The sequence below is a fragment of the Epargyreus clarus genome, unplaced genomic scaffold (assembly GCF_041222505.1).
Source record: "Epargyreus clarus isolate Ecla_fem2 unplaced genomic scaffold, WU_Ecla_fem_2.2 ptg000019l, whole genome shotgun sequence".
Taxonomy (NCBI): Eukaryota; Metazoa; Arthropoda; class Insecta; order Lepidoptera; family Hesperiidae; genus Epargyreus; species Epargyreus clarus.
Genome location: NW_027332227.1, coordinates 16,626,544 through 16,644,869, shown reverse-complemented (window position 1 = coordinate 16,644,869; position 18,326 = coordinate 16,626,544). Strand labels below are relative to the sequence as shown.

Genomic DNA, 18,326 nt, shown 5'->3' with positions numbered 1-18,326 from the left:
TCAAGAAAATACGTTAGAAATGGTAGTTTCTTATTTTTGACGATATTAAAGTAATACAACAATAATAAAATAATAATCTAAATAAATTAAGATTAATTCACATTTTCTAATATTTATATCACCTCAATTTCGATCCATACAGTAATAATAATAAAAAACAAAGGTAAATTAAATTGTGATAATGGTAACACAACCGAAATCCAAGACATTTCTTGTGCTGTCATTTTTATGTTTCGTAACTGATATTATTAATTTTCGTGATTGTAATCGAACTCGAATGTTTTCTCGTTTACATAACGCGTTTGTTAAATTGTGTATATTTGTTAATTTTTCGTTTTTTGTTGAGTTTGTTAAAGTTTTTGTTTCTTGTAAATTTTGACAGTGACATTTCTTTGTTTACATTTTGGACACCTAATTATGAATCAGACTATAGTACCTTTTCAAAATAGTGTCAACTGTTAACTAGTCCATGGTAAACAGATGTGTGTACGAGTATATCGAACAATCTTACGCCAACGAAGTATAGTCCGACAAACTTTTCTGTGCGTGTAGCGGTTTTCAGCGAGGCGTTGTGTAGCTGTAGCTGACAACACGAGTGATTTCAATCAAAGAGAATATAACCACTACATTTAAGTTCAATTTCTACAGGTATTTTTTAGTTCACCGATTAAAAAAAATTAAGACCTTAAAAATCAAAACTTATGTTTTCAGTTACATAAAGCCGTGGAATATTTATTAACTGAAAAATATTTACAATTATAATTAAATTTACAGAAAATTAAAAATAATAAATTAAACTATAAATATAAAATAACTTATTTACAAAATTTACATATATACAAAAATGAAAAACAAAAATATAAAAACAAAAAACTACCATAAAAAATTGTCGCCATCACTTGTTACATGAATGATTTTTTAAATTATAATTAGAGATTCGTAGTAATATAATAAATATTCATAAACATAATACCAGTGAATACCAGTGGAGTCCTTACCACACACACAGACAAATTTGTCGGATTATTAGAAAGGATTAATTTTTCCAATATCCTAATCCGATTCTCGAAGGATTATCGAAAAATGATGAAAGGAGGTTACCGATTTTGATAAAAACTAAAACTGCATCATTACTTTTATAAAATAACTATTTCCGTAGCCGGGAACCGAACGAGTCTATTTTGAAACAAAACACTATTATTCTACTATCGAATAGAGCTTGGCTAGCGACCCATGATCCTGTCAGTTATTTAAAGTTTATTTTTATGGCAACATATGATGCTATTGGTGAATACAACAAATTGTCTTAAAACTAAAACTATTATTCTGTTCTTTATGTATGTTTCTATAAATTTTGATATACTTTGAGTTGAACAGAAGTTAATTTTTGATTTTACTCTTTTATTAAAAATCGTAACGGTCCTGAATTAACTTTATATATTTTATTATTGTTTTTTTTATTATACCTAAAAATCTTACCACAATAACTTAAAGCTCTCAGAGTAAAGTATCTATTTCGAAACAGTCAACAGTAATAATATATTGTGTCAAAAATACTAGTATTAAATTATTTTTTCTCTACATCTAGTATTACCAGTTACATTTTTTAAATTTGCCGCAAATTATCATGTGCATGTTTCGGATGACAAGCTTCAGTGTTGGTTATAAGCAAAGAGTATAGTAACCTATATAGGAACAATTTCTGTGAAGGAATGATACTAACATTACTAATGATTAAAGATAAACTATGCCAATTATTACATTGATTACATCCTATACTCCAAGATGAAAATGAATGAAAACAATAGAAAGGAAGGTAATAATACACTCAATTACTATAAATTCGACATTTATGTTTTTAACTTAATCTTATTTATAAAATAAATGATAAAAGTGTATGTAAACCATATGAATATATAAATACGTAAATATTGTAGTATTATTTAGTTATTTATATAATCTAACCGTTTTATATATATTTAAAATAAATTTGAAGTCTGCGGTCACTTAAGTGGCCAAGGACTATACAACTTACCCTATAATCGTTAAAACTTTTCAGATCTTATATAGTTTTGACAACCTAGCAACATTGTGATAGCCAATGGCGCCACCGCCTCATGCACTGAAGAGTTTATCGGACTTTATTAAAATGTACGATTACTATACTAACGCCATCTGTGCTCGCCAACATAATAATTAGGGAAGGAAAATGAGAACGTGTAAAAAAATGTTTTTGAAACTGAGTTTAAAATTGGCCGACGAAAAAAAGTCATCAATGCTCCCTGAAATTAGAGGGCGAAAAAATCATGAAATCTATAGACGTCATGAAATTTACTCTCACATTGAAGACGCGGGTACGCGTTACTGACCGCTCGCTTAAGATAATATATGAAAAAAACAACGATTATTACTATTTTAATATCAGCGCATTATGGTGGATGGGTTTTTAGTTATAATTTTGGCTATAAATTTTGTAAAAAAAATCAAGGCCTCTATAAAAAGCCCTGTGATAGAGTTATAAAAAAATTGTTCCCAAATTCAAATCTAATTTACATTACTAACTTTGTTCATTTAGGTTCTACCACATACAATTATAGAACCATTCTTGTAGGTTGTACATAAATAAACTTGAGGCTAATTATAGCTTGCAACTGAATTATTGTTTTTTACAAATTTGTCTGTATCTGTACAATAAAGTGTGAAAACTCACCCTGTTTTTAAGATGGTGGCCGAGGTGCAAAGCTTGGGACCTCACAAACTTGCGTTTAGCTTCACACAAGCCCTTGACATCCAAAAATTAAATTTGCATCATCTAACTTTTGTATGCTAACGACCAAAATTTATATAACATTACAATGGACTGAAAATTAAACTTGAAATTAATTATCACTAGCTTAAACGGTGAAGGATTTTTTTTTTAACATGTCACTACAAAGTAACAAATAATTAACCAAATAAATATTGGTTTAGTACATATTTGTTAGGTCAGTTTAAGTGTCTACCAATTCAGCAATGGCAAATGGCTATGGGTCAATTTCATGAATTTAATTTACTTTCTTGAAAACACATTGTGGAAATCTTGTATGTAAAGTATTTAAGTTCTATCTGTAAGTACTACATATATAACGTAATAAGGAATTATTTAAACGTGGGCCATCAAAATGAAACCATAGTTACTTACATAATCCACGACAGAAAAGAAGTGACAGGAGCAGGATGATAGTAAAGAAACACATCACTGTTTGGTATTCTTATAATTACATGCTAAGATACGAATTAACGGTAAATAAACTAACTAAAACCAGCTTATTCGTCAATCTTGATGTTCTTAAATTTTCCACTGTAGTAGGGGATATTGGTGACGACCACCTTCCAGTCAGTCATGTACAGCATGCCGAGGAACGCCGCGCCGCCGAACCCGACGGCGGAGGTCACGAAGCTCGCCGCGATCTCGGCGTGCTTTTTGCCCAAACGACCCAACATTCTTAGGACGTTTATATGATCTCGCGATCAGAATCAAATGATCGGTGATTCCGCCTTACTACAGCTCTCGCTATCTGTTATATTACGTAAAAATTTTTGGCATGTTCGACAATTATGACTTTGACATGAATGACATTGTATTTTTTATAGATAATAATTAAGATATTTTGTCAAAGAGACCTTTATTTTTACAAATACCTTAATGGTACGAAAAATACATTAAACTATTATGATTATGATGAAAGTAAAGTGTTACGTTATCATTTTAATTAAATATTAGCAACACAGCAATTAAATTCTCCTATTTTCTTATTCATAATCTTAATTCATGAACGTATCCTAAAATGACATATTGAACTGAGTTCATTCAATACATTTGCCTGCGATTTGTGAATCGGTCATTGAAAGAAGTAAAATAAAGCCAAAATATTGTTTATTTTTATAAGTTTGAGTTCAGTTATCGAAATGTTAAACATTTAAGAAAGATTTTGAAAACAATTTATTGAAAGGGGGCAGTGAAGGAGTGTTTAATGTGCAGTGATATTTCGTATTATTTGGTGTAGCGGTGCAGTCATGGTGTTCGATCCGAATGTATTTATGAACGCGCTTACGCCCAAGTTTTATGTGGCGCTGACCGGCACCTCTTCGCTCATTTCGGGCCTGATCCTCATCTTCGAGTGGTGGTACTTCCGCAAGTATGGGACTTCTTTCATCGAGCAGGTAAAGCATGTTGGTTCCACGGCTCTCGTGTAGAGCATCGATGGTCGGTCAGTTGCTCGCCGGAATGAAAGTAATGGATATATTATGTACGATATTTCAACAAAATAAGGTCCCGAAATCACATTGATTTGCAATGTATGTTATACAAAACATGTTATTATATTTTACTTTGTAGTGACATAGAAGTCGGTTTTATTTTTTTGTTAAATTCGGTTATTTACCCAGCTGCATCATCAGACCCTGGTTACCACCTAGCACCAAAGTACTTGTTAAGACAAATCATACGAGCTCAAATCTGCTGGGGTTGTGTCACTTCATTACCGTGTTCCTATAGCCATCTTCGAGCTGCTTCATTCGACTCTGATTTCTAGCAAGTATTAGTTGAAATAAAATCCGTGTCCCTTTCATTTGATACCTATATTGGGTTGGTTCAACAAATATATGTTCCTGATCCGTCATTTTGTACTGGTACTGGAGTTTTTTTATAATGTGTTGTATTCTACAAGTTAAGCTCTTTTATTTGTTACCCATATGGGGTGGGTTGTCTTGAAATATGTATGCTGCCATTTTGTTACAGCAGCCATATTGGATTGACAACAAAACTAAATTTATATGATTGCATTGTCATGCATAATTAAGATACATGCCAAATTTCAGCTCAATCGGACTCTGGGAAGTGGCTGAAATTTAGCTTGCAAGATTTGATTGCAAACACCGGGACAGGTGAAACTAAATAAATGCTTGTAATAATATGGCATCCCAATGTCACAACTGTAAAATAGAACTGTAAAATATGTACAGTGGAATCTGTTTATAATGACATTGAAGGGAATTGTCAAACACGTCATATTAAGCGGACGTCATACAAAGCATTTAGTGAAAAAAAACTTTTTTATATAAATATGTACCTTCTTATGTATGTATGAAAATAAAAATTGCACATTAATCATTTTCAATATTGCTAATTAAATCGTGATAATAATTGTGCAGCCTTTAATGCCTCTTCTGCGGTAGGTAATGGTTCTTCCTCGACTTCCTCTTCCTCATCACTTTTGAGTTGTTCCTTAACATTCATGTTCTGTACGAGATCTTCATCGGTTGGTGCTTCGGATGTGAGGAGAGCGCTATCAATGTCAACATAATCTTTCAACATTTCCGGTGCTGCTAAAGAATCTGAGTCTAGGTTTCGTAAGCACAAAGATCAACGAACATTACTGAAGATGTAAAAAATCATGTCGTCATGTTGGTCATTAAAACGTCTAAATTGAAAGAGCCCTTATTGAAACTAAAAAGCAAATAATTATTTGCAATCTAGTAACTTGCGATGAACTTTGTCTAAGGCGCTTTAACAATCTCGCCTCGAAAATCGTTAATCCTGAGGATGTTGATAAGGACAATGGTACAAAATTATTAAAATCGTGTATTGTCATCGGTTCACTAGTAATAGTATGCTGTATGATATATATTTTGAGAAAAAAAATCTTTAATGTTATAGTGACTGAGATCGTTAACTTAAGGATAGTGCAAGTGTAAATATGTCCGTGCAGGTGTCACTGTCGCACCTCGGGCCGTGGCTGGGCGGCGGCGGCGGCGCGGCCGCGGCCAGCGCCGAGCCCGACGCGCCCGCCGAGTGCAAGGTGTGGCGCAACCCCATGTCGCTGCTGCGCGGCGCCGAGTACGGCCGCCTGTGGAGCGTCGCACGCCGCGCGCCGCTCACCTACTACGACATGAACCTCTCCGCGCAGGTCCGTATCGCTCGCTCGCGGTCCCGCCCCCCTTCTGCGCAGCGCCCGTTACCGTGTGGGTCGCCGTCGACAGGAGCACCAGGCGTGGTTCGGCGGCGGCGCGGCGGGCGGCGGCGGCGCGGACGAGGCGCTGGCGCGCGCGTGGCGCGAGCGCGAGCCGGCCGCGCGCGTGGCGTGCGCGCGCGCCGCGCTGGCGCACAGCCCCGACTGCGCGGCGGCGCTGCTGCTGCTGGCCGAGGAGGACGCGCCCACGGTGGCGGAGGCGGAGCGCGTGCTGCGGCGCGCGTGGCGCGCGGGCGAGGCGGCGTGGCGCGCGTCGGCGGCGGCGGGCGCGGCGGGCGCGGCGCGGCGCGACGCCGCCGTGCTGGCGCACGTGAAGCGCCGCGCGGCCATGTGCGCGCGCCGCCTGGGCCGCCTGCGCGACGCGGCGCGCCTGTTCCGCGAGCTGGCGCGCGACGCGCCGCCCGCGCTGCACGCGCTGTCGCTGCACGAGAACCTGATCGAGGTGCTGCTCGAGCAGCGCGCGTACGCGGACGTGCAGGCGGTGCTGGCGCGCTACGACGACGTGGGGCTGCCGCGCTCGGCCGCGGTGTGCTACACGGCGGCGCTGCTGCGCGCGCGCGCGGCGGCGGCGGCGGTGGGCGCGAGCGCGCGCGCGGCGGCGGAGGCGGCGGCGCTGGAGGCCATCCGGCGCGCGATCGAGTTCAACCCGCACGTGCCCGAGTACCTGCTGGAGCTGCGCGCGCTGACGCTGCCGCCGGAGCACGTGCTGAAGCGCGGCGACAGCGAGGCGGTGGCGTACGCGTTCTTCCATCTGCGCCACTGGCGCTCGGCCGATGGCGCGCTGCGATTGCTCGCCATCTCCTGGCAGGTAATAAATTACTATATTTTTCATTATAATTATATAATTTATAAATTATTAACATGTAAGATAATTGGTATAGTAAGTACTTTTGCCTATAGTTGTTAAATATATTATGATAAAGGTTGTTTGAACTTTGAACTAAAACAAGCTTGTGTGTACTTGTGTAGTTATGCCCGTAAAAAAAGTACGAGTATCAATATGTACACGACACACGTGCAAGTGAAATTATTATATTGTATCATATCTACATAAAACTGTACTCGATGGTGGAGTACAACTTACCATTTTTTGAAGGTGAGAGAGAACCCTTTGTGGTTCGACACCGGCGGCACCATCGTCACACGTATTTCTGCCAAAGGTGTGGTAAGAGAGACATAGTTACTTGTACGATTTTGCAGCTTAGTCAAGTAAAGATTGGTATTTCGATTTTTTACCGAGCAAAATACCTGGATTCGTAAATAAATAAATGGATAAAATGATAATTTAGCAAAAGCAATTCTCGTTGAACATTAACAAATTATAATTATACTTTTCATACCATTTTTTTATTTTTGTTTTTAACGAGGGGGAAACCTTAACAGGTAACCGACGACGTGGGAGCGACGTCGAGTTATGTGAGATTTTTACCGTACTAAAACTCCCCTGTGGCCGTCCTCATCGATTGTTGGAGAACTCCGGGATCTCCGACGGAACACAACCGGAGTCCTCCAAGCGCGATGCCCCGATCGGGCACTGCCCTGGGAGAGCAGTTTTCGCTCCTCCCAAATCATCTGATGGTCACGACGGTATGCGACCACACATACCGCCGTCCTTCCCGGGGTCGCTTACTGGACGGTTCGAGCTCCCACTCTTGCCGCCCGCAACCCCGGAAGCCCCCTTTTAGTCGCCTTTTACGACAGGCAGGGGATACCGTAGCCCTACTCTAGTCCCGGAACTACAGGGACACACTTTTCATACCTACTAATTTGCAACTTATTTATGTAACTTATTAATTTATTTAATATTTTCCGCTAAAACAAAATGTTAGTGAACCTATCGCCTACTAAGGAACGGCTATGTAAAGGCTAAAATATAATATGTACAATAAAAAAACTAGAAGAATGTCAGACGTAATTAAAATGTTGTAGGCGCTGTAGCCCTAACGCGAACTCTCGCCCAGCGCCCCTGTAGGTATAATACTGTATAGATCCTTATTCTGTGGTAAACTTGAGCCTGCTTTATCAACAGAGTCAGTAAATAATTATAAAACCCGAAGACATCTGTTTTACGTATTCGGTACCGTTAGACATTCTGAATATAGACATCCGGTAGTATTGCGTGTATTGACCGGAGCTACGTGTGTCGCGCAGGCGGCGGAGCGCGGCTGGCGCGCGGGCTGGGGCGGCGGCGCGGCGGGCGCGTGCGCGTGGTGCGCGGACCGCGAGCTGCTGCCGGCGCACCACGCGCCGGGCGCGCCGCCGCGCCGCCGCGCCGCCGCGCTGCTGCCGCTGGCCGCCGCGCTGTGCGCCGCCGCCGCGCTGCTGGCGCTACTGGCGCACCGCTGGCCCGGCGCCGCCGCCGCCGCCGCGCACCGCGCCGCCGCCGCCGCCGCGCGCGCCGCCGCCGCGCTCGACCCGCGCCGCCTGCACGCCTTCTTCCTCGCCGTCTGACCTCGCCCTCTGCCCGTCGCCCTCGACTCGCATCAATAAAGGACCCTTCGTCGAATTCCTCCTGTGTTTTATTACCGCCTTGCCGCCCACCATGCCCGTCACGTCCACGATTGACATGAATCCGACGACACTATACAGGGTAAATTTCTCAAATAGGCCTTCAGGGCCAAATCGGAAATTATGACGATTAGCGAAATATGCTAAAAGGAGTTACGAGACTGATTTTGGTAAAAACTAATACCCCATCATTACTTTTTTAAAATGTATTTTTCTCTAGCCGAGAATCGAACGAACACATTTTGAAAAAAAAATAAACCCTCTACATTATTCCACTACCTGGTAGTGTCGCTTATAAGGATCAAATTCTGGGAAGTAATGTTATGTGACGTATTAAAGGAAAAGGAAAATTTTGAAGAAAATACATATTTTCCCATACATTGGCATTCTAATCCTTAAGGATTATACATAACATATGACTTATGTATTACCCTTAAGGACTATGCATTAGTCATAAAATCGAAGAATTTGTTGGTTAATCTACTAATTCTTCGATGTTATGACCATGACATAAGTACGGCTTAGCATGGGAAAGTAATAGGTTGGCAACTATGTTCCCGCCGTTCTTAGGATTTATTTACAAAAATAGATAACCGTTAAATATGATTTTCTATATCTCTATGTTTAGTAATCACTGGGTTTTGACTCGAAAAAGTCATTCTCGCAAATTGTCATCTTTATATCTGTATTAAACGAAAATCCGCGCATAGGAAGTTGAAAATCTATTATAATAGTCCTAAAAATAACCTTAACTAAGTCGAACATAAAAATATAAATTCTTGGAGGAGAAAATGTCCGCTTTCGAATGATTTGTTGAAACATTAGGCCACAAACATTTATTAAATAAGTACGCGCAATGTTTAAGTTAATGTCAGGAACTTAACTGCCAAATTAATATGAAAAAATATGTATTTTCTTAAAGAACAATGGCCAGATTTCTATAGGAGCTGGACTCGACTTTTATTTTTCATGTCCCAAATTAAACTATAGTTAGATTGGTTTGTCCTTTTGTTGTAAACACCATCCCGTTTGAAAATCATATCTAAATAGCCACGATTTTTTATAAAAACGTCAACTATACTTTTGAGGTTAGGATCAACAACTACCTTTTAACCGAGTGCGGCGTAGCCTAAAAATGTATTTAACGATAAGCGAGTGGGTAATTAGCGATCTCTTTTCTATTTATTGCGATTTCTCTCAGAGAATTACCCAAAAAATGGGACATCTGTCAAAGCGCACAAGTCCCCTTGTCCGTTTATCAGATATATTTATATAATGCTCTAACTTGCACAACGTGTAGTATAGAAAACCAAGGATGGCACAACATCACACGTGAAGTATTTCTACAAGGCTTTTTTGTGGTTTGACCACTTCAATTTATTCTGGCTGAAGAGAGTTAGTCGCTAGATACATACTGTCTTTCAGTCTTCAATACTCAAGTTGAATAGATATTGACAAATCGAGTACTGGTAAGTTACAGGAGTAAATGAGATGTAATGGTAGGAGCACTTAAATGAAAGAAATAGGTTTGACAAAAATACTTTTTATTCATCATCATCTCTTACAACTACAGCATCGAGGAATGCTGCTGGCTCTGATATTGTCGGCTGATGCCTGGCCCACCCAAGGTACCACACAATTGTCATAACATGTGCACAGCACCCAACCGTTCTTCTACCAACTAGACAATTACAACAATACTCTGTTATAGCTTCCCTTCCAGACACATTATTTTCAATTAATATATAAACATAATACACTTTTCTCGAAATGTGTCTGGATTTAATTTTGCCTCTTATTAGCACATAGCAATCGCAGGGCTAGTTGTGGCGTCTGCATGATGTCTCTCACAAACTCACAATCACAAATATCCAAAAAGCAAAATCGGTGTCCAGAAATCAAAACCAGAATAATCGTCACAAGTGTAGATATCAGTCCGTAAAACAATGCCAAGGTCAAAACAAGAGAAGAATATTATCCAAAAGTACAGTACGTATCACAATTCACAACAACAAGTGAAGCGAGTATGATGCGAATGCGAATGATTGCCGGGTGTCAATCAATAGCATGGGTCGATGACCACAGACTATGTAACTATTGTCGATGACAAATGACGTTCCGTTGTATGTTTTTGAACAAAACGCTTATACGTGCTATGAACCAACATAATTATTTTTTATGACAAGAATCCAATGCATAATAAATCAACATAGTAGTTGATTTAATGCCTAAATACTAATTTAATTGAATAACAGTTTACAACTATTCAGAAAAACTTGAATAATTATATTTTTTGAATACCAAGTCATTTCATACGCGAAATGAATCGTCAATAGGTGCGTTCTGAAACTATTACTCGAAATAATTTCGAAGAAGTTACAAAAACTGAAAGAAATTATTAACTTTTTTTTGTGGCTACATAGAAAGACATTTCTTGTGTTTTTTAAGACCTTAAAACATAAGGGATTTTTTCATATATATGGCATATAGTGACGCCATCGTTTCGTCGTCTGGTACGTTTTGACCATCCTACTTTGAAGCTTTTCCTTTCATTTGTCATTTATCATTACTTCCCAGAATTTGATTCTTTTAAGCGGCACTATCAGATAGTGGAGTAATATAGAGGATGTATTTTTTTCAAAATCTTTCGATTCCTGGCTAGGGAAAGATATTTTAAGAAAGTAATGATGCAGTTTTAGTTTTTATCAAAATCGGCCTCGCTCGGCAACTCCTTTCAGCATTTTTCGTTAATCCTTATAGTTTCGGATTTGGCCCTGAAGTCCTGTTTGAAAAATTCACCCTGAAGGTGGTAGAATTCTTTGTGGTTCGACTCCGGCGGCACCACCGCCACACCTATTTCTGCCTCAAAACAGCAGTGTTAAACACAGCTGTGTTCTGGTTTAAAGGGTGTGGTAAGGGAGACATACTTTTCTGAGGCATTCCAACTTAGTCCTCAAGAGTAGCGGCGTATCTGTGGCCGACCTCAGGTAGGAATATCTAATCCAATCTGGGTTGATTACAGATGTCCATGGGCGGCAGTAGCCACTTACCATCAGGTGGACTGCATGCTCGTCTGTTACTCCTGTTATAAAGAAAATGTCTAAGGAGTCACATGTGGGACACCCGATTGGAACGAAGTTCCTTTCGTTTTGAAATAAGTTAACAATATTGAGTTAAATAATTAATGAAATAAGTAAAGAAATGCTAATAAAATTGTAATCAATATTTTTTAAAGTTGATTATGAAATGAATATAAACATTTTGTTTTATTTTTAATTTTTAATTATTATATAAATATAAACTTAAGTATAAATTTAATCATTAAGTTCAATATTAATAACAATTGGTTTATGGTAACTAAAATAAGATACGTAGGTATGTTTGTGTCAAGATTATTTTAACGCGACTTGTATATGTCGCATTAGTATTATTGTATGAAAGTAGAGTATAATGTCAATATAACATCGATACTTACCTAACTTCATCAGCAATATCTTCAACTTCTAATGAAAATCTTCTTCAACTTCGAATCACTTTCACAATCAGCGATGCCTGATCAACTGTAGGTACATCGAGATTTTAAACTGTGTATAAAGAGCCGCTCTTGTGCTGGACCGAGTACATAGTACACAACCAAAGCTAGAAAACAATCCATTAGTGGCAGCCATAACAACAGCCAACATAAAACAAGGTTGTGTCATATCGCCCAAATTGTTCACCGCAGCGTTAAAATTTGTTCAAGCTGATGGAGTGAAAAAATCTTCGCGTTAACATCAATGGCGACTACATAACACACTTTCCATTTGCCAATATTATAGTGATCTTAGTAAATTCGCAAGACCTCAGCATTGTCCTTTTTTACCCGACTGCCAAGGAAGGGTTATGTATTTCGCGCGTATCTTGTACGAGTATGTATGTCCTTCTTTATTTGATCGAATCTAACAAATGGCTGGATGAATGTCGACAAATAAGGTGTCATTATATTCATCTCAACGACCCGAGTGCCCTTAGATAGGTGTTAGTACCACGACAAACTTGAAGAGAACATAGGTGAGGGTCTGTACCCTTACCATGAGTTTTTACGTGTATGACTGTTTTGGTATTTGTTTACGTATTGGCCCATACTATTTCCAATTAGCACCCCTAGCGGATTGTGTCGGAACTCGGCCAGGACATGGATGGTAGATCTCCTACCAGTTTTTACCCTTAGTCGCTGAAGAGTTGGAGTATCACCCTGGCTCCATCGTCAGATCAGTTCCAAGATACCAAATTATGGGATTATCATTAAAATTACATACACATATAAAGTTTCACTTCAACACGACAGTTAAAAGTAGGTAAAAATTGACTTGAAAAAGTGTATTACTTTGTTTGCTACTTAGTTACTTAGTTGGTTTTTACAAGTGAAGAATGATATTTTCAAGTGTCTAACTAGTCAATGATGTAATTTTGTACTGTTTGACACGTTTTGAGTTGGTAGTAAGCGTAATTTAAATAAAAACTCGATCATTACGTTTTAGTTGGTTTCAGTCCCTTTCGCGCAAATACAGCCTTAACTTTTTTTTTCAACTTTAAATAGTAAGTGTGGTACCTTTTTGAAATTTCTATTAACTAGACATATTTTTTTGAGCAATATGTACCTACTTATAGTTCAGTACATTTTTTTCACCGCGAATAGTCAAAGTTGAGGAAAAAATAGTAAAAAAATTAAAATCTACAAATAGCCCTATTTTTTTCATGGTTCCTTTACATCTTTTAACCAATGTACATTTTAGTATGATAGACCAACTATCTGATAGTATTTAACAGAAAAAATAAACACTGCATTGCCAAATTTGTACACGCAGTTAACGAAAGAAGATGAAGAGGGCTGAATTAAAAAAATAAATCTAAAACAATTCATAGTACAAAAACGGTGTCACTTTTACTAAGGTATTTTTTTTTCCCAGAGAGGTCAAACCCGCACCTATGTTCTCCCCAAGTTTGTCGTGGTACTTACGGGACACCCTGTATATACATAGGTATTCTATATAGCATAAATGGGCACTACGAGGATAAAATAGGAAAATATTGTTTGAACATCTTTTGTTTTTGAAGCAGATACCTACTATGAAACTTTGTATTTGGCTTTCTGGATAAAAATAATGTAACGACTATTTCATTATTTTCAGAAATTCTACTTCAGCCTTTAGTGCATTCGGGTTTTTGATTGTTTTTGATTTTTTAATTAAATTACTTGTTATAATATAGGACGAGCACGCGGTCCATCTGATAGTAAGTGTCCCTTGTACAATTGTAATCAACCCCAGATAAGATTAAATTCCTACCAGAGGCAACAGATGCACTGTTACCTCAGGGGTAGGGGGGACTAAGCTGGAACGCCTTGAAAATGTTTGTTTCCCTTACCACACCCTTCAAACCGGAACAAAGAAGCGTTTAAAACTTCCGTTATTAGGTAGAAATTGGGGTGGCGTGGTGCCGCTGGAGTCGAACCACAATGGATTTATCATCTTCAAAACCTACGTCACACCCACAATGCCTCACAATAGATGGGTCTTAAAATGAAAATGGACAAGGAAAAAATCATGCCTTCGACTCCATGTCACACTCGTATAACCTGTAAGTTGTTGTGCGAATGGGGTTATTCGAAAAATCCATCTCAACTAGTTTACGTCTGAAAAATTATGGAGTGCTTTCTTATTCCAAATTCCTCATTGTCTGAATTTGTAAGTATTCAAGCCAGTGAAGACTTATGGCGTCAAGACGTTAACTGTTGGCTTTCATCTTCAGCCCACGTTAGTCCACTGCTGGACATAAGGTACGCCACTGAGTCCGGTCTTCGGCTCTCCTCATCCAACTAGTTCCAGGCGAAAATCGTCGCGCCACCTTGCAGGAGGGCGCCCCACACTACGTTTGCCTAGACACGGTCTCCATTACAAAAGCTGTCTACTCTGGCAGTGGACCTGTCATTGCTGATTGATGGGTAGAAAGCTTGTCTCGCCCTCCAAATACTTGAAAAATAATTAATAAACACAAAATACTGATTATACTAGTGGTTAGGAACTTTGTCTCTTAATAGAGGGCTTCGAATTTATAATCCCAGGCACCGCAGGCGGATGCACAACGGATAATTAACAAAATAATGTTCCAGTCTTAACAATGAGTAATTAAATATCACGCCCTTTTCTAGCCAGATTTGTACAAGGGACATGCAGTCTTCTGAAGACAATAAAAATGGATTATAATAATAAAAGGTAAACTAAGTATAAGTCGGATGGGATTCAGTATGAAAGAGTTCCCGAGTTCCCGGGACCCTAGCTCATTTTTCCCGTCCCGATTCATCGTGGATTTCCCGGGAATTCCCGACCAGAAACGCTAAGGTGTACATACTAATGTATATACATACCGGTCAAAATTTATTAGTTATACTTAGTACTATGTAAGAGTTAGCTACGCATGTTGTGTGCGCAAGGAGTTCCGTAAATCTCTCAAGTTAATTTTCTTTTAAGTTTAAGACTAATTTTCTCAATAGACATTCCGCTATACAGACCCTTTGATAGTTACACGTTTAGCTACAAAGGCAATATTTAGGTACTAATTAGACCTATTACTAATTAGCTCAATAGAAATTTTGGGTTCTCCGACGTTTTGATTACTTACCTAGGTGTTTTGAATTTTTGACATTAAGGCATTCCACGAGCGGAGATTAAGGAATATAATATGACCGATTAATAGATTCCGAACGTCGCAAGGGATTTTTAGGGTATTGAGTAGGTGTCAGGCTGTTTAATGGCAGGCAGGCAAGACTGGCGGAGGCAGGTGAGACGCCGTATTCAACAGGCGGGCGCGGCGCGCGGCGGCGCCGGCTCCGCCCGGCTCCGGCAGCGCCGCCAGTCCGCGGCCGGCAGCCACGCGGCGCGACCGTAGCTCGTAGCGCGATCGCTACGCGCTTAGCCCGTACGTCGATCGTTGTCAAAACTTTTTGTAACTCCCAAAGTTTTTTAAAGTGTACGTAGCGTTGTGAAAGCTTGGGTGCCATATCGCTCTCTCATTACACGTATCTTTTAACAGATTTTGTGGACATTTACAATTAGGTATTATGTTTTACTTTTTATACACAAACTTCAAAAAAAAAAAAAATTACGTGCAGTCGGTATTCACTTATACTTGTAGCTGTTTGGATTGTGTTATCTCAAATAGAATAATCTAAAATTATATGGATTGTAAATTACTAAGTGTAAATTACTAATGTTAACTTAAAGTAGTAATAATATTTCATTTTTAATAAAAATTCACTGATGTCCATTTCTATTTGTATTTGTGATAAGATTCCTACTATCAAAAATTTCAAGCTTCTAAAAATAATTTTCAATGAGTTGAACCGCTTGTAAAAAAAATTAAAAGTGCATTTAGTGCCTTCCTTAAAATTGCCTTTCTAGGAATACTTTAATAGTTTCTATAAGGTGCTAAAATATTATAGCACTATATAAAAATGTGGATAAGAATTATGTTTAAAATATTTCCAAGCACTATTCCACACACATGTCAGGATTTCTAAGATTATATTGTTTTAAATTAGCGCGTAAGTACCTCCTTGCAAACAAAACTCAAAAAGGTATCAACTTAATTATTTAAAAAATTGACAGAAACTTCAATACTTTTGAACGTACTTAATACAATACTTATAATTATTTTAGTGCGTTAAAAACAGCTGATGATGACTGAAGGGAATTTGCGCGCCAACGTAATATTGACATTAGCTCTCAAAGAATACCTAATTGTGTACAAACAAATACAGTACCTACCTATAACAAAAAAGTATACGAAAATTGTAAGTATAGTTATTATATCAAACCGAGTTTTATGAGTAGATTAAAAAAGACTAGAACTTGATAGAAACTGGACATTTTTTTAAACCGTCCTGGGTTTTAGACGATTTTAGACTACCACTTTAAACATGGTTGTTCTTAAACGACGATATTTTTTGCGACGATTAATATACACTGAATAATTTATTTTTAACACGTTTTTATTAGGATATTCTACTGTTATAATAGCGTGGAGTTCTTTGTACGTAATTTTTATACTAATTCTGCATTTCGGAATAAAATTCTATCCTTTAGCTACAACATTTACATGAGCTACAACATCTATTGAAGGTGGTAGGACCCTTTGTGGTTCGACATCGGCGGTACCACCGCTACACCTATTTCTGCCTAATAACAGCAGTGTTCCGTTTTGAAGGGTGTGGTAACGGAGATTTACTTTTCCGAAGCGATCCAGCTTAGTCCTCAGGGGTAGCGGCGTAACTGTGGCCGACCTCAGGTAGGAATATCTAATCCTATCTGGGGTTGATTACAGATATCCATGGTCACCAGTCCAGTAGTCACGTACCATCAGGTGGACTGCATGCTCGTCTGCTACTCCTATATTATAAAAAAAGCTATTAACTACCTAGGTATTTAAGTTTTGATACAATAATACATGTACTATATTTAAAAGTGAGTCCTATCGCGCGTACCCACACATTACTTCCCAGACCTTTAGATAGGTAGGTACAGGGTAGGAACGGCTACAGGGTTATGCTTATGCATGTGGCGGTTTTCGAAAACTGTCACTGTTGTCAGCGACGAACGACTTTTTAATATCACTAGGTAAAAAGCTTGTAGTTTTTAGGCTCATTTGATAAAAATAAGATTATAATTATTAAGACTGTTAAAATGTTATTAAATATTCGTAACCATACTTTAAATGTTGATAAAATATACCTATAGTCGTCACAATTTTCCATTTCTTACGCAGTTTTAACAACCTAGCAACACTATGACCAATGATGCCTCTGCCACACGCTCAGAAAAAAATGTCACAAAAACTATTCACAAAGTGAATATCATAGATAAGTATCTATATGGTGAATATAAATAAGTATACGTATATCTATGACGTTATTATGAAATTTACGTGAGAAGTTTTTGCTAATATTTTAAAATGTGAAAAAATACGGATAATTTCTGCGTTTTTTAGGTAGATATAGTTTGATTTACTTTATAAGTACTTACGCTAATGTTTTGAACTGTTACGATATTTGTTACGATATCGTTGAACTAAACGTGACTGTAAAATATCGAGTGACTTTCGACACCCGGGATGTAACATCTCAGGGGCAGAGAATAGTGTAACTCTTTCGTACCCGTCTAATCATTTGAGTTGGAAGATAGCACTTTCGAAGTAACGAAATATCCATAGTCGCGAATCGGGATCAGTTCAATCCATCAAAAGTTTGTGAGACGTGACGATTTGTCAACGAGAACGAAATCCGGGGCGTGGCGCGACGTCCGCGGCCAGCGAGCGCAGCGACGGGCCTCGAGCGGGGCAGCGGGCGGCGAGCGCGGCGGCGGGCGGGGCGGGCGCGGCATGGCGGCGGCGCGGCGCGCGCGCGGGCGCTGAGCGGCGCGCGGCGGCGCGGATGTGCGCGCGGCGCCTCGTGCTCAACGGGCTGACGGCGGAGGTGGCGGCGGACGCGGCGGGCGCGCCCGAGCCCGCGCGCGCGCCGCCGCCGCCCGCCTCGCCCGAGTTCTACCACGAGCTGGAGCTGTACCGGCAGCTGCTGGCGCTGCCCGCCGAGCCGCCGCGCCGCCGCGCGCTCACCCCGGACCCGACGCCGGCGAAACCTCCGCGCGGTGAGTCACGCTCTCGTCTTGTTCTTATTTCAATTTGCAGGTATAGACCACGACAAACTTCTAGTCCGCTCTGAAGTTGTTGCGCGCAGGTTTACTCTGTAATGTAAGGGCAAACTATTGCAGCTAT

General features: G+C 39.5%; 2 protein-coding genes across 2 annotated transcripts; one reads left to right on the top strand and one right to left on the bottom strand.

Moving 5' to 3' along the window:
• Positions 1-3,239: 3,239 nt before the first annotated feature.
• Uqcr11 (ubiquinol-cytochrome c reductase, complex III subunit XI) lies at positions 3,240-3,620 on the bottom strand. The gene has a single exon (XM_073083321.1). The coding sequence runs from the start codon at positions 3,481-3,483 to the stop codon at positions 3,307-3,309; it is 177 nt and encodes a 58-aa protein (XP_072939422.1). The 5' UTR covers positions 3,484-3,620; the 3' UTR covers positions 3,240-3,306.
• A 210-nt stretch (positions 3,621-3,830) lies between these two features.
• On the top strand, positions 3,831-8,520 carry LOC140750028 (suppressor of tumorigenicity 7 protein homolog). The gene is made up of 4 exons (XM_073083320.1): positions 3,831-4,203; positions 5,751-5,948; positions 6,022-6,819; positions 8,163-8,520. Exons 1-4 carry the CDS (start codon positions 4,057-4,059, stop codon positions 8,460-8,462), a joined length of 1,443 nt encoding a protein of 480 aa, XP_072939421.1. The 5' UTR covers positions 3,831-4,056; the 3' UTR covers positions 8,463-8,520.
• Positions 8,521-18,326: the final 9,806 nt, after the last annotated feature.

What these genes read in the sequence shown, in the direction of transcription:
- Uqcr11 (XM_073083321.1), bottom strand. Translation starts at nt 3,483, where the DNA reads ATGTTGGGTCGTTTGGGCAAAAAGCACGCCGAGATCGCGGCGAGCTTC.
- LOC140750028 (XM_073083320.1), top strand. Translation starts at nt 4,057, where the DNA reads ATGGTGTTCGATCCGAATGTATTTATGAACGCGCTTACGCCCAAGTTT. An exon ending in GGACTTCTTTCATCGAGCAG is followed by an intron (nt 4,204 to 5,750) that starts GTAAAGCATGTT and finishes ATGTCCGTGCAG; the next exon opens with GTGTCACTGTCGCACCTCGG. An exon ending in TGCTCGCCATCTCCTGGCAG is followed by an intron (nt 6,820 to 8,162) that starts GTAATAAATTAC and finishes TGTGTCGCGCAG; the next exon opens with GCGGCGGAGCGCGGCTGGCG.